This window comes from Salvelinus sp. IW2-2015, linkage group LG25 (assembly GCF_002910315.2).
Source record: "Salvelinus sp. IW2-2015 linkage group LG25, ASM291031v2, whole genome shotgun sequence".
Taxonomy (NCBI): Eukaryota; Metazoa; Chordata; class Actinopteri; order Salmoniformes; family Salmonidae; genus Salvelinus; species Salvelinus sp. IW2-2015.
The window spans coordinates 5,430,476-5,444,458 of NC_036865.1; the positions used below are offsets into that span (position 1 = coordinate 5,430,476).

Here is a 13,983-nt window from a genome sequence, read left to right on the forward strand (position 1 = left end):
GATGGTTTGGTATGAGTTGGACCGCAGAGTGAAGGAAAAGCAGCCAACAAGTTCTCAGCATATGTGGGAACTCCTTCAAGACTGTTGGAAAAGCATTCCAGGTGAAGCTGGTTGAGAGAATGCCAAGAATGTGCAAAGCTGTCATCAAGGCAAAGGGTGGCTACTTTGAATAATCTCAAATATATTTAGATTTGTTTAATTAACACTTTTTTGGTTACTATATGTTTCCATATGTGCTATTTCATAGTTTTCATGTCTTCACTATTATTCTACAATGTAGAAAATAGTAAAAATCCTTGATTGAGTAGGTGTGTCCAAACTTTTGACTGGTACMGTATGTAAATAACGTATTTCTGTTTCTTATTTTTAAGACTTTTTTTTGTATAAAAACCTGCWTTTGCTTTGTCATTATGGGGTATTATGTGTAGATTGATGAGGAAAAACACTTATTTAATCAATTTTAGAARAAGGCTGTAATGTAACAAAAAAGGGGTCTGAATCCTTTCCGAATGCACTGTATATGTGTACAGATGTGTAAATATAATGTAATGTATATTTTGTATTCTTTAATGTCATTTTCTATTAAGAAAAATAAATGTACTTCAATTTCATGTCCTGTTTACAATGTGCCCTAAAGTTTGTCATGRGACATGTATATTGTCTATGTATTCTATTTCTTTATGTATGTATCCTTTTTCTGAGGCAGAAAGTAGGTGCCAAAATATCCAAAAGCTCTGGAGAAAACAGGTTAGAAATGAAGACAATAAATGCAAAGATGAATAATTAAAATACTTAATTAAAATGCATACATTCTCTCAATMGTGTTGGTGCCTGACACCACTCTCTCCACATGGCAAATATGATAATTATTCAGATGCATCTCCATCCTGTAGGCCATTGACATTTATATCAGAGCATACATTGTACTGTAAATATTTGGTTCATCGTACAGAGGCTACCAGTATTTACCATGTCCTCTCTGTCAGGTAAAATGTTRACATTTCCAAWGGAGTCTGACATTGATCATGTGAGGCTACTGACAAAAAGTGAGAAAACTATTCTTCTGTGACAGTATGTCTAAGGTAATCAATGTGATATTCCATACGTTTTTGTATTTCACATTAGAAAGCTTTGCAATGCATATTGGCAAATACCATGGTGTGAACAGCAGTCAAAATTATTATTGGCTTTATCAGTGGTAGTGCTTGGTAAATAAGGTGTTAATAATATGTATATTTAGCATTTAGTTAATTTCAGCTGCATAATATAATTCCAAGGCCTAGCTAATGTTTGTATTATGAACCTCTTAAATATATTTCACAGATGTCAAGAGGGTGTTCTCTCTTCTCCATGGCAACTCCAACAAGCACCAATGACTTTGTATTGTTCAAAGAGTCCAATGGTGCCATGGAGCTACCTGTCAGATATGTGGGAAGTGCARTCACAGGGCTGCCAGGCAAGCAGAACATGTGGATGTCTCTGTGTGGGAGCTGGGACTCCGCCACGGGACTCAGTCAGGTTTGGATCAATGGGAAGCCAAGTGCAAGGAAGCTGGGATACACAGCGGGGAGTGGGGTGAATGGAAAACCCATAATAATCCTAGGTCAGGTGCAGGATGCTTATGGTGGAACGTTCAAAACAAGGGAAAGCATTACTTTCCTAAAGTAATGTCCTCCAATGAATTTAATACAATTATTTTAAAGGCAAGTCCCCAGTCTTTCTAACTGGGTTCAGGAACAGAYGGGATGGCAACATGACCGAGAACGGTGTGATTGCTTTTTAAGTTGGCACCCTGGTAAAGATAAAAAACGTTATTTGGGAAGGCAAACACACTCAACTTATTTAAAACGAAAAGTCAACCAAATCAGTTATTCAAAGACAACAGAAACTGTTTTTGGTCTGTATGAGCTCTGTGATTACCTGGGTCGTCTTCCTACAATATGCAAACACTTAAGTTAAAATGGTAACCGAACAATGTTTTCTTAAAATAATTTTGAGTGCAGACAAATAAAAACATCTGGAAATGGTAACCTTATRCTGACCATTGAGACATTACAGGAGCGCCAACAGATAGGGTTGCATTAGAGCCATCCAGTGATTGGTGGACAAGGTACACACCAAAGGTCACCTAGAAAACAAAATCACAACACAACACATTTACAGCATACTCACTGAATGGCCAGAATGGTAGTGAGAACAACAGACAACAAGCCTAAAAATGTATCCAAAATGGGGTCCTTCTTGGATAAGGGATACTGTATATTGAATACTCTGCTGTGTGTTTTCCTTGTCAGTTAATGCTCTAGTTTTTTATGTACTCTACCTACCTCTAGTCTAAGGTCAATGACACGGACCGTTGCAAATGCAGTCGACCCAGTAGTAAGTCAGATAACGTGTCATGGGATAGGGACTATCTGAAAACTCAACCCCCCCCCCCCACTGACCTTCCCCTTGCGATAGGCAGAGAGAGACAGAAGAGGCTCTTTGGTCTTGGCTCCTGTGTTCTGATCAACCCCGATCATCTGGCATCTACCACAGCGGCCTGCCACCTTCACGTCACATCACAAAGAGTTGATGCAGTTATAGATTTTTTGTTACCATTTCAGTAATACGTGTCACCATATATGAAAACCAATCTGCATCCTCACCTGGAAATGGGTGTTTCCAATAATCAAGTGTGACCAATCATCTTCCTCAAATGGCTCCAATCCAGAGATGACWAAATTGGCACGAAACCGACTGATAAGCTCATGGATGTCAAGAGGCTGATGGTCAGAGGATTCCTCTCTGTCCCGTAGTGGTTAGACAAACCACAAGGAACAAGAAAAAAGGATGGCTCACATTAATCAATAACAAAAAGGTTTACCTATGACGATCTTTGTACATGTAATTCACTAGGCCTACATACTGTATAATTTAGTATGTCACAAATTCCAAATGTGCTCCACCATAAATGTGTGAGGCCCGTAGGCATGTTATACTATACCTGCTGGTGATGTGTCTCTGAAGTAAATCAACACTGGCATGGTTGATCATTAAGTACTGGGCTTCATTCACCAAGGAGAGGGCAGTGGATGAGACCCCTGGGCCAATGACAAAAAAGTGTAAATCATTATGAATTAAAGAGAGCAAAGAWATCCCATTGGGGTAAAGTAAATTCCAACATTCATGCATACAAAATAGATTTTTGCAGACAATAGGAATTACTGAAGAAACCATTATGATGGATACCCTATTATGGTATCTGAACTTAGGTTTACCAAGGACATTTCCCTTTCACCTTTTTCATGGCCCTTTTTCATGTTGCGAATGAAATCAGGACTTTGCCTTATCAGACGACAAGGCTGTCCAAGGAACTCTGAGAYCCATYATGCAGCTTCATCGCCACAATCTACTGTTTGAACCCTTAGGAAGGAGAGAATACAATAACAGCCACTACAACATTTCTGAATCAAGGTGATGGTCAAATACAGTGCCTTGCAAAAGTATTCATCCCCCTTGCCATTTTTCCTATTTTGTTGCATTACTACCTYTAATTTAAATMGATTTTTATTTGGATTTCATGTAATGGACATACACAAAATAGTCCAAATTGGTGAAGTGAAATTTAAAAAAAGAACTTGTTTTCAAAAAAGTAAAAAAAAWAAAATCTGAAAAGTGGTGCATGCATATGTATTCACCCCCTTTGCTATGAAGCCRCTAAATAAGATCTGGTGCAACCAATTACCTTCAGAAGCCACATAATTAGTTAAATAAAGTCCACCGGTGTGCAATCTAAGTGTCACATGATCTCAGCATATATACACACCTGTTCTGAAAGGCCCCAGAGTCTGCAACACCACTAAGCAAGGGGCATCACCAAGGAGCTCTCCAAACAGGTCAGGGACAAAGTTGTGTAGAAGTACAGATCAGGGTTGGGTTATAAAAAAATATTTGAAACTTTGAACATCTCACGGAGCACCAAGGGGGGTGAATACTTTCGCAAGSCACTGTATGCTTATTTTAAGTGATCTGTTATATCATCTGAAGTCAAAGTGGCAGACTTCTGGTCAACCAATGATTATGAAAAACAATGGATCATAATAAATACTGTATGTCATTCCTGACACTGATCATACATGTCTTTCAAAGACATAGCTAGTAGTTTAATTATTATTATAAATAAAAAATACTCACCTGTCACCACACACCTTGCTTTGACACACCCCARGACTCTGGTGTGGCTCATTGTGGTTTTCCAAAGGGACAGAAATAGTGTRCATTCCTGAAAGATAAGAGGAACTCCTTTAGAATATATATATATATTTTTTTAAATGTCTGACTGAAATATATGCGAGGGGTGCCGCTGAATAAAGACTCCTAGAGTGTCACAACAACAAAAAAGACTATTATATTTATAATGCCTGACCTGAGGCCTGCAGGAGCAGTGTGTTCGAGGGCAGGTAGATCTGCGGATGAATGAGGCATAGGCGTGGTTCTCTCTTTTGGTTCAGACACACTCCATTACCATTCACCACCATCCAGCCCCGGTCATGGAGCAGACCCAGAGGGCCCACTGGCCAGTCAGTCACCTGCATAAACACACATCACAATTAAAAACACAGAAGTAGTAACAAGTCAATTGATACAGTATACCGATAGGCACACACATTGTAATTCTGTTTAGTTGATGAAAGTCATTCTTACTACAAATATCCAACAACAGGTGACTTTTATCCAAACATAAKATGGGTATTGGAGAACGATCATCATTTGCATTGTCGATTTAACGAGAGCAAAACAATACTGAAAGAGAAATGTGCACAAACCTCAAACGCTGCACAGGATTTGATTGGATATATGTAGATATTAGTCAYATACTGGGCCTTCCCTTGGCTCTTTGCTTCCTTGGTGATGGCCTTGCCTCCATATTCGTTCACAACTGGATCTGTAGAGGCATGCTCTCTATTGTCTATGTGTTTAGGTTTCCCATTGGTAAGCAGACACAGACTGGAGCCTTTAGAAGAGGTGTTCGATTTCAGTCTGTCTAGTTTCACTTGGTCCACTTCGACTGGTTTCTCCACAAAGCACTCCACCACGAAGTTCAAGAAGTTTTGGCAGTCCTGGAAGGTTGACATGTAGCCGAAGGACACACGCACAGATCCTGTTGGACGACCATCAACCAGGTCTATGTCGTCTCCACAGACATGACCCGCCTTGAAGAAAACAGGAGAGGACAACAGTATATTAGGATGAATTATTATCTTTATCGTCTTTTATCGTCTTTCGCACAAACACATGCGCAACGACACCTCAAATCCACGACTCACCTGTAGGTTGCTCTTCACGTCTTGATTGGTGATGCCAAGGAAGAGCTGACAGGCACCTGTGTTGCAGAAGCAACCTGTCCGCACATGGATATTGAAAAGACTAGCCAGCTTGTCCACCTGAGAAGAGAAAAAGAAAAATGGTTGGAAATGTTAACCAATCAGCAGAATCTTTTGGGGGGCATTCATAATACCCAGGCTATGTTAATTATGAATTGACTTGGTAAACTCCTCTTTCACATATGTTTGGATGTGCGAAATTACTAAACGCAAACACTGTAGGGTGCAGTGAATCAAATAGGCTCATTTGAGTGAACCTGAGAGTATCCAACTATTTGTCCGTGACAGTCCGTCAAGTTGAAGTTGAGGATGGCTCCCTGCGTGCTCGGGTTCTCAAACTCGCTGTCAGAGTATATCTGAGCAACTGGTTGTCCGTTGCCATGGCAAAGGCTCGACAGCAACATGTACGTATAGCGTGCTAAACCAAATGTATGCAGCTGGACCTTGTCCATGCCTCCTGAAGGCGAAAACAAGGAAACAAGGTTACAATACAATAGTTTAAAAAGGTTTTATTGACTCAATTCAATTGCTGTCGAACATTGGTCCATTCCTTACTGATGTTCAAAAGATTTCTGTCATATTGAACAACCACTCAACCAATTGAATTATTTTAAATGCACAGGTCTTACTTTGACACTTAATGTAATGGCAGATGATATTGATGCATTATATGAGCAACTTCGCTTTGTTTCATCCGTGCCTTTAAATTATTCATATGTACATACCTGTGAGTGTGTGTAGAGCGTCAAAACTATGATTTAGAGCAATGACGTCCAGGAAAGAGATGGTGCCATCTTCAAACCTTAAATCAGAAAACAAACAAGGTTGATCACAAAAAAAGTAGCAAACAATACAATGTTATCCTCTCTAAGCCAGGCTCATTCAACTTCATAAAGATTTTTTGTGCATTCACAACCATAATATAATTTCAAGGCTCATGGAATAGTTTACCGGTTAGCCATATTTGYCGTTGGCACATAATAGTTCTCCCCCGCTAGGTAGGCCGCTGCTGTCCCCCCACCAAAGTATGCTTTTCTTAGGAGGGCAGCTGTATCATTCCGGACCAGAAGAGCCCCTAAACCTGTGGGGAAGCCAAACATCTTATAGAAGGAGAAGGGAACAAAGTCCGCTGGGTGCTCCTGCAAATCCAGCGGAGAGCAGCTGGCAAAAGAGGCAGCATCCAGCAGGACGAACCACCGGCCCTGGCTGTCACACGCTGGGTAGAGCTTCCTCGCCTGGATGCCCCTCACGTACCCCAGGGAGTACTTTCTGCCAGAGAAATTGCTCTGTGCTGGATAACAGAAGAGGTGTGGTGTCTGGCCACTTCTGCATTCACTCTGGGCTACATCTTTGGCTCTGGCCTCTACCTCCTCGGGGGAGACAGGTAGAGAAACTACACCCAGTGCTGAAGTAACTCCTCTTATGCCGACCACCGAGGTATGGTTATCAGTCAGATAGCAGAACTGACTGGCTGGCTCCGTAGCAGTGGGAGGCCTCCAGGGAAAACTCTCAGCGACTAATTTGAGAGCTGCCGTACAGCCAGAGGTGAAAATCACAGAGTATTTTTCAGGAGTGGTGTTAAAATGCTGCAATATCCTGCAAGAAAATACATTTCTGTTCAGGACATATCCTCAATAGCAGGGCATAAAAAAGTGTTCACACAGTTACATTCATTCGGATGGAATAATGATGAGTAATTCTTTCTGTGAAAGGAGAGGCTTACCTGTATCTGACATGCTCTACTGTGTCATGCGTCAGTCTGCTGCTGGGGTTATGGCTGTGAGGGTTGCCTAAAGACAAAAATATTGAAAGAATAGAAGAATATATTAAAATCGGGATACAGGTGTATTCATACACACAATTGAAGTCAGACGTTTACATACATACACCTTAGCCAAATACATTTAAACTCAGTTTGTCACAATTCCTGACATTTAATCCAAGTAAAAATTCCCTGTTTTAGGTCAGTTAGGATCAACACTATTTGAAGAATGTGAAATCTCAGAATTAATAGTAGAGAGAATAATTTATTTCAGCTTGTATTTCTTTCATCACATTCCCAGTGGGTCACAAGTTTACATGCACTCAATTAGTATTTGGTAGCATTGCATTTACATTGTTTAACTTGGGTTAAATGTTTCGGGTAACCTTCCACAAGCTTCCCACAATAAGTTGGGTGAATTTTGGCCCATTCCTCCTGACAGAACTGGTGTAACTGAGTCAGGTTTGTAGGCCTCCTTGCTCGCACAGGCTTTTTCAGTTCTGCCCACACATTTTCTATGGGATTGAGGTCAGGGCGTRGTGATGGCCACTCCAATACCTTGACTTTGTTGTCCTTAAGCCATTTTGCCACAACTTTGGAAGTATGCTTGGGGTCATTGTCCATTTGGAAGACCCATTTGCGACCAAGCTTTAACTTCCTGACTGATGTTTGGAGATGTTGCTTCAATATATCCACAGAATTTTCCTACCTAATGATGCCATCTATTTTGTGAAGTGCACCAGTCCCTCCTGCAGCAAAGCACCCCCACAACATGATGCTGCCACAGCCGTGCTTCACGGTTGGGATGGTGTTCTTCGGCTTGCAAGCATCCCCCTTTTTCCTCCAAACATAACGATGGTCAATATGGCCAAACAGTTCTATTTTTGTTTCATCAGACCAGAGGACATTTCTCCAAAAAGTACAATCTTTGTCCCCATATGCAGTTGCAAACCGTAGTCTGGCTTTTTTATGGCGGTTTTGGAGCAGTGGCTTCTTCCTTGCTGAGTCGCCTTTCAGGTTATGTCAATATAGGACTCGTTTTACTGTGGATATAGATACTTTTGTACCTGTTTCCTCCAGCATCTTCACAAGGTCCTTTGCTGTTGTTCTGGGATTGATTTGCACTTTTCACACCAAAGTACGTTCAACTCTAGGAGACAGAACGTGTCTCCTTCCTGAATGGTATGGCGGCTGCGTGGTCCCATGGTGTATATACTTGCATACTATTGTTTGTACAGATGAACGTGGTACCTTCAGGCGTTTGGAAATTTCTCCCAAGGATGAACCAGACTTGTGGAAATAAAAAAATAAAAATTCTGAGGTCTTCACTGATTTATTTTGATTTTCACATGATGTCAAGCAAAGAGGCACTGGGTTTGAAGGTAGGCCTTGAAATACATCCACAGGTACACCTCCGATTGACTCAAATGATGTGTTAATAGAGGACCCGGCAGCCTATTTAGTTGATGAGGAGCAACAACAGTCTCAGAGTAGGAGGTTCAGGTGCAAAAATAGGAGGCATTTATTTACAGTGCAGGAAGTGATGAAGAAGACTGGATACAAAGTTCAGTATTTAAAAAGTGTATTCTGAAAAATAGTTGACAAAAATCTTTTTTTGACAAAAAATTGAACACAGGGCAAAACGCCCATAAACTCACACATCTGAGTTTGGCAGAGTTAAAGAGCGTAGGGCCTAGTGGTTAAAAGCGTAGGGCCAGTAATTGAAAGGTCGCTGGTTCGAATCTCTGAGATGACTAGGTGAAGAATCTGTCGATGTGCCCTTGAGCAAGGCACTTAACCGTAATTGCTCCTGTAAGTTGTTAAGGATAACAGCATCTGCTAAATGACTAAAATGTAACAGAATGTTACCTCAACAAACAGCTCTCCATGAATAAGGAGAACATGGATCCTAAAAGGACCTGCCCTAACCTGGCATACAACTTTAAACAGGTCAATTCTCAATAGACAGTGTTAATAATATGCTTGAATGGTAATACAATTGACATGCAATGGCCAATACTTAACTCGTTAATGAAAACAAGGGCATCATTTACATAAACACTCCAAAAATGTATGTAGCAATTCCAGATTTCCCCTTTAATAGAATTATGTCTTCTTTTTTTTTACACTTTTAACAACTCAACACATTATATCAGTTGAACCTAATTATATTTGGTATGTGAGGAAAGACTCACCATATACATTCCTGGAGATATCCCGATAGAATTCTCTCACCAGTGACTCGGGGTATAGTGTTGTTCCAGCATGATCCAGGTATGTAATGCCTGTCAAAAAGTTGGTTTTTGAATTTGAGAAATCTTAGTAATGAGTTTCTTTCTGGATAATCACTTAGGTGCATCGAATAACAACACTTGCACCACTTAGTGGTAAGTAGACGTATTGCCATAAGGACACAACAACATATACAGTAGGCCTGTGTTACAATGTGCTGCACCGGTTTGCGATGAATCAGCATAAGTTGATTTACTAACTTTAAACACGTTTGGCGCTGTGACTGAAGCCCCACGCAAAAGTACTGTACCTTTAGTCCTTGAGAACTCCCGTTCTATTACGTCTTTGAAGTCACTCTTATAACCGTAATGACTCCAAACTTCCTCGAAGCTCTCAAACGTGCACAGTTGATTAAAATTCAACGATTCCTTCTCCGTGGCCTCTTGCAGCGGCATTTTCGCGTCTACCTACCTAAAAATGTAACTTTGAAGTTKTGTCTACAACTGAACTTGCACATGTCGAATGACAGTAGTGGTAGCTAAAAGACAAACACTTACTCATTGACAAAGTTCTAAGTCCACACTGCATCTCTAACGGACAGTAACAGTCATTTGTATCTTAACGATTTACCTCGCGTTCAACAGATCAAGAWAAGGGGACTGAGATAATACTAGGTCTATGACTGGGATAGCAGGAAATGGAATAGAACATCAACTACAGTACGTATGGAAGTGGACTGAGTCTGTCAATAGGGGGCAATAAGTGAGCAAAACACATTACTGGCCAATGAAAATAAAATACTGTTGCTGTTATCAATGATTTAGTGTGTTAACCAGAACAATTAAAATTCCTATTCAGTCAAGACCAATTATTTAAATGATTACTTKATTGGCAGTGTGCAAACTTAGGCAGGAAATGCCAACAACGAACGGTGAGCCATCATACTCATGCCTTCCAAAACAAATAATGAAAGAAAAGCATTGTAAGTTAGAATTTTGTTAAGTTAGTGTGGGGGAGAGGTGGAAAAATGATTGTTATCGATCTCCTGGCATTGACAACTTAGATGGAAACCTACTGACGATAGTAGCTGACTCTAGACACTCCTATCTGTCATATCTTTCATCTGAGCCTAGAGGAAAGTGTTTGTCCTCAGGCATCAAATCAAATGGTATTAGTCACATGCGCCGAATAKAACAAGTGTAGACCTTACAGTGAAATGCTTACTTACGAACCCCTAACCAACAATGCAGTTGCAAAAAACAATGCAAAAAAAATATGGATAAGAATAAGAGATAAAAGTAACAAATAATTAAAGAGCAGCAGTAAAATAACAATATCGAGACTATATACAGAGGGGTACCGATACAGAGTCAATGTGCGGGGGCACCGGTTAGTCGAGGTAGTATGTACATGTAGGTAGAGTTATTAAAGTGACTGTGCATAGATTTGTCATGGAGGGAAGCCAAAGTCATTCCGCTACCCAAGAATAGTAAAGCGGTCTTTACTGGTTCTAAAAGCTGACCTATCAGCTTGCTGCCAGCTCTTAGCAAARTGTTGGAAAATAAATGTGTTTGACCAAATACAATGCRATTTCTCTGTGAACAAATTAACAACAGACTTTCAGCATGCTTATAGAGAAGGGCACTCAACATGTACTGCACTGACACAAATGTCAGATGACAAGATTGTGGGAGCTGTACTGTTAGATTTCAGTGCAGCCTTTGATATCATTGACCATAACCTGTTTTTGAAAACATTTATGCATTATGGCTTTTCAACCTCTGCCATGTCATGGATTCAGAGATAACTATTAAATAGAACACAGAGGGTTTTCTTTAATGGAAGCTTCTCTAATGTCAAACATGTAAATTGTGGTGTATCGCAGGACAGCTCTCTAGGCCCTCTACTCTTTTCTATTTACCAATGACCTGCCACTGGCATTAAGCGAATCCTGTGTGTCCATGCCAATGATTCAACCCTATATGTGTCAGCAACCACAGCTAGTGAAATCACTGCAACACTAAACAAAGAGTTGCAGTCAGTTTTAGAATGGGTGGCCAGTAATAAACTGGTCCTGAACATCTCTAAAACTAAGAGCATTATATTTTGTACAAATCATTCCCTAAGTTCTAGACCTCAGCTGAATCTGGTAATGAATGGTCTGGCTGTTGAGCAAGTTGAGGAGACTAAATTACTTGGTGTTACCTTAGATTGTAAACTGTCATGATCAAAACACCACACTCCACAAAGCAGGTCCTGCAGGCTCTAGTTTTAGCTTATCTTGATTGTTGTACAGTCATATGGTCAAGTYCTGCAAAGAAGGACCTACTTAAGCTGCAGCTGGCCCAGAACAGAGCGGCACATTATGCTCTTCATTGTAATCACGGGGCTAATATCAATATGCATGCCAGTGTCTCTTGGCTAAGAGTTCAGGAAACATGAATATTGTTTGTACAGTGAACTTAAACACAGCAGTGACAAACACAAATACTCCACCAGGCATGCCACCAGGGGTCTTTTCACAGTACTCAGGTCCAGAACAAATTCAAGGAAACATACTGTATTATACAGAGCCATGATTGCATGGAACTCCCTTCCATCCCATATGGCGCAAGTGAACAGCAAACCTGGTAAAAGAAACAATTAATAAAGCAATACCTCACGGCACAACGCCTCTCCTCCATGTGACCTACTTTTTTGTGTTTATACTGACATGTACACTACCGGTCAAAAGTTTTAGAACACCTACTCATTCAAGGGTTTTTATTTATTTGTACTATTTTCTACATTGTAGATTAATAGTGAAGACATAAAAACTATGAAATAACACATATGGAATCATGTAGTAACCAGAAAAGTGTTAAACAAATCAAAATATATTTTATATTTGAGATTCTTCAAATAGCCACCATTTGCCTTGATGACAGCTTTGCACACTCATGGCATTCTCTCAACCAGCTTCATGAGTTAGTCACCTGGAATGCATTTCAATTAGCAGGTGTGCCTTCTTAAAAGTTAATTTGTGGAATTTCTTTCCTTTTAAATGCGTTTGAGCCAAATAGTTGTGTTGTGACAAGGTAGGGGGGTATACAAAAGATAGCCCTATAAAATACTAAAATACTACTTAAAAAGGACTTTTAAAGAATTTTATTTAAATGTCCATTTAATTTTTTGATCACAAAAACAATATATGGAATATGGAAAAATAAATTAATAATGAAATGTTAATTATATAAAGCAGCCTGTGTAATCATCTGCCAGAGAGAAGCCACAATCATCCCGAGCCTCAAGTAATACATTTGGGCCAGATACCTCACACTGGAATCYTCCCGAGCTCAATCCCTGCATCCRAGCCATAAGTAATACTGCCGAAGGTGGCCCAGACTCGGGCCACATGAAGTCGGCCGAGTCTGACTCTCAGCCGAGTTCCCCGACTCTCAGATCCACCGTGCTAGCTGGAACTTTTCATGTGGGAGACGCAACCCTTTTGACACCCGTGAACACTGGAACTTTGGGTTGACACAATTGTGTTTATGTGCCAAGGTTTGCCGAAGCCTGGTCCACTCTGTGTTTGGTGGCTCCCGCAATCAGTGARGTACCTCGATTGGCAGTGCCCCTTGGGGGTACTTCTGTCAKAACGYACTCGTTTTACACAAGTGGGGGYGAGTGCCCCRTTGTGGACAGAGAGCAAATWATTACTCACCCTTGGGAGATGGCTTAGTTTGGAAAAGCTTCCAAACTAAGTTGTGCGTCCGTGAGACTGTATAGCCTGGGTGAACCCCGGCCCCTTATGGACACAGAGGCCTCTGGCAAAGGCTGACATAGCACCCCGTTTGGCCATAACCACTGATGTCCCAGTAATGTTTTTGTGGAGTGGCTCATCGGTCACTCGGCCCTCGCTCCAGGGGTTACCCGAGCCAAGTACCCGGAGGCTTCTTCCTCATCGGAGGTGCCCGCAAGCCCCACTTCCTCCACCTTCTGGAATTGGCAATAGMACTGTGCATGCTAGAATAACCAGGCGACTCAACGCTAGCTAGCCACGTACAGTATACTAAACATAAGATCTACCCAAGCAATTTCACCATTAGGATTCCAGAATAGCTAGCTGCCTCGGCAAGTTAGTTAACCTGGCTAGCACACTATGAAGCGCTTGTTAGCTAGCCTGGTCTCGAAAGTCCACGTAGGATCGGATCACAGAGGTGGGACTCGAACTCTTCTGGGAAGAGAGGAAATTGGTGCTTAACCAAGGCAGACACAGGCTGCTGGGAATACCCACAGAACCTGGTTCCTCTTTCTCTTCTTGTACAGAACCTGGTTCCCCTTTCTCTTCGAGTAACCTCCCGTAACCGGCGACAGAGCACACAGGAGTCGGGAGACATTCGACCCAAACCAACGACCAAATCCATCTCCGCGTCCTGCAACTCAGACCCAGCCGTGGTACGGGTGATTGATTCGGTGCAGTGAACAAGTGACTTTGTGAATTTGTTTGTTGTACTCCGTCAATTGAAAATGGAATTAGAGTTTTGAAACATTTGCCATTTTGATGATCTGTTTTGATTTTTGGGTACTGTAACACTTTACTGTAGGTGTCCTTATGCATGCATTTATAAAGCCTATATAACG

At 41.0% G+C, this 13,983-nt stretch overlaps 2 protein-coding genes across 2 annotated transcripts; one reads left to right on the forward strand and one right to left on the reverse strand.

Annotated features, from left to right (window-relative positions):
* Nucleotides 1–970: 970 nt before the first annotated feature.
* Nucleotides 971–1,668, forward strand: LOC111951679 (serum amyloid P-component-like). Its single transcript, XM_070434819.1, is given in 3 exon segments — nt 971–1,054; nt 1,057–1,071; nt 1,324–1,668. Coding segments are annotated over 3 exon segments (444 nt in total).
* Nucleotides 1,669–2,032: 364 nt separating this feature from the next.
* On the reverse strand, nt 2,033–9,912 carry LOC111951948 (molybdenum cofactor sulfurase-like). The gene is given in 15 exon segments (XM_023970318.3): nt 2,033–2,128; nt 2,445–2,549; nt 2,649–2,787; nt 2,987–3,083; nt 3,281–3,405; nt 4,177–4,264; nt 4,409–4,571; nt 4,809–5,195; nt 5,310–5,426; nt 5,624–5,823; nt 6,092–6,168; nt 6,318–6,962; nt 7,090–7,156; nt 9,324–9,413; nt 9,671–9,912. Coding segments are annotated over 15 exon segments (2,541 nt in total). The 5' UTR covers nt 9,816–9,912.
* Nucleotides 9,913–13,983: the final 4,071 nt, after the last annotated feature.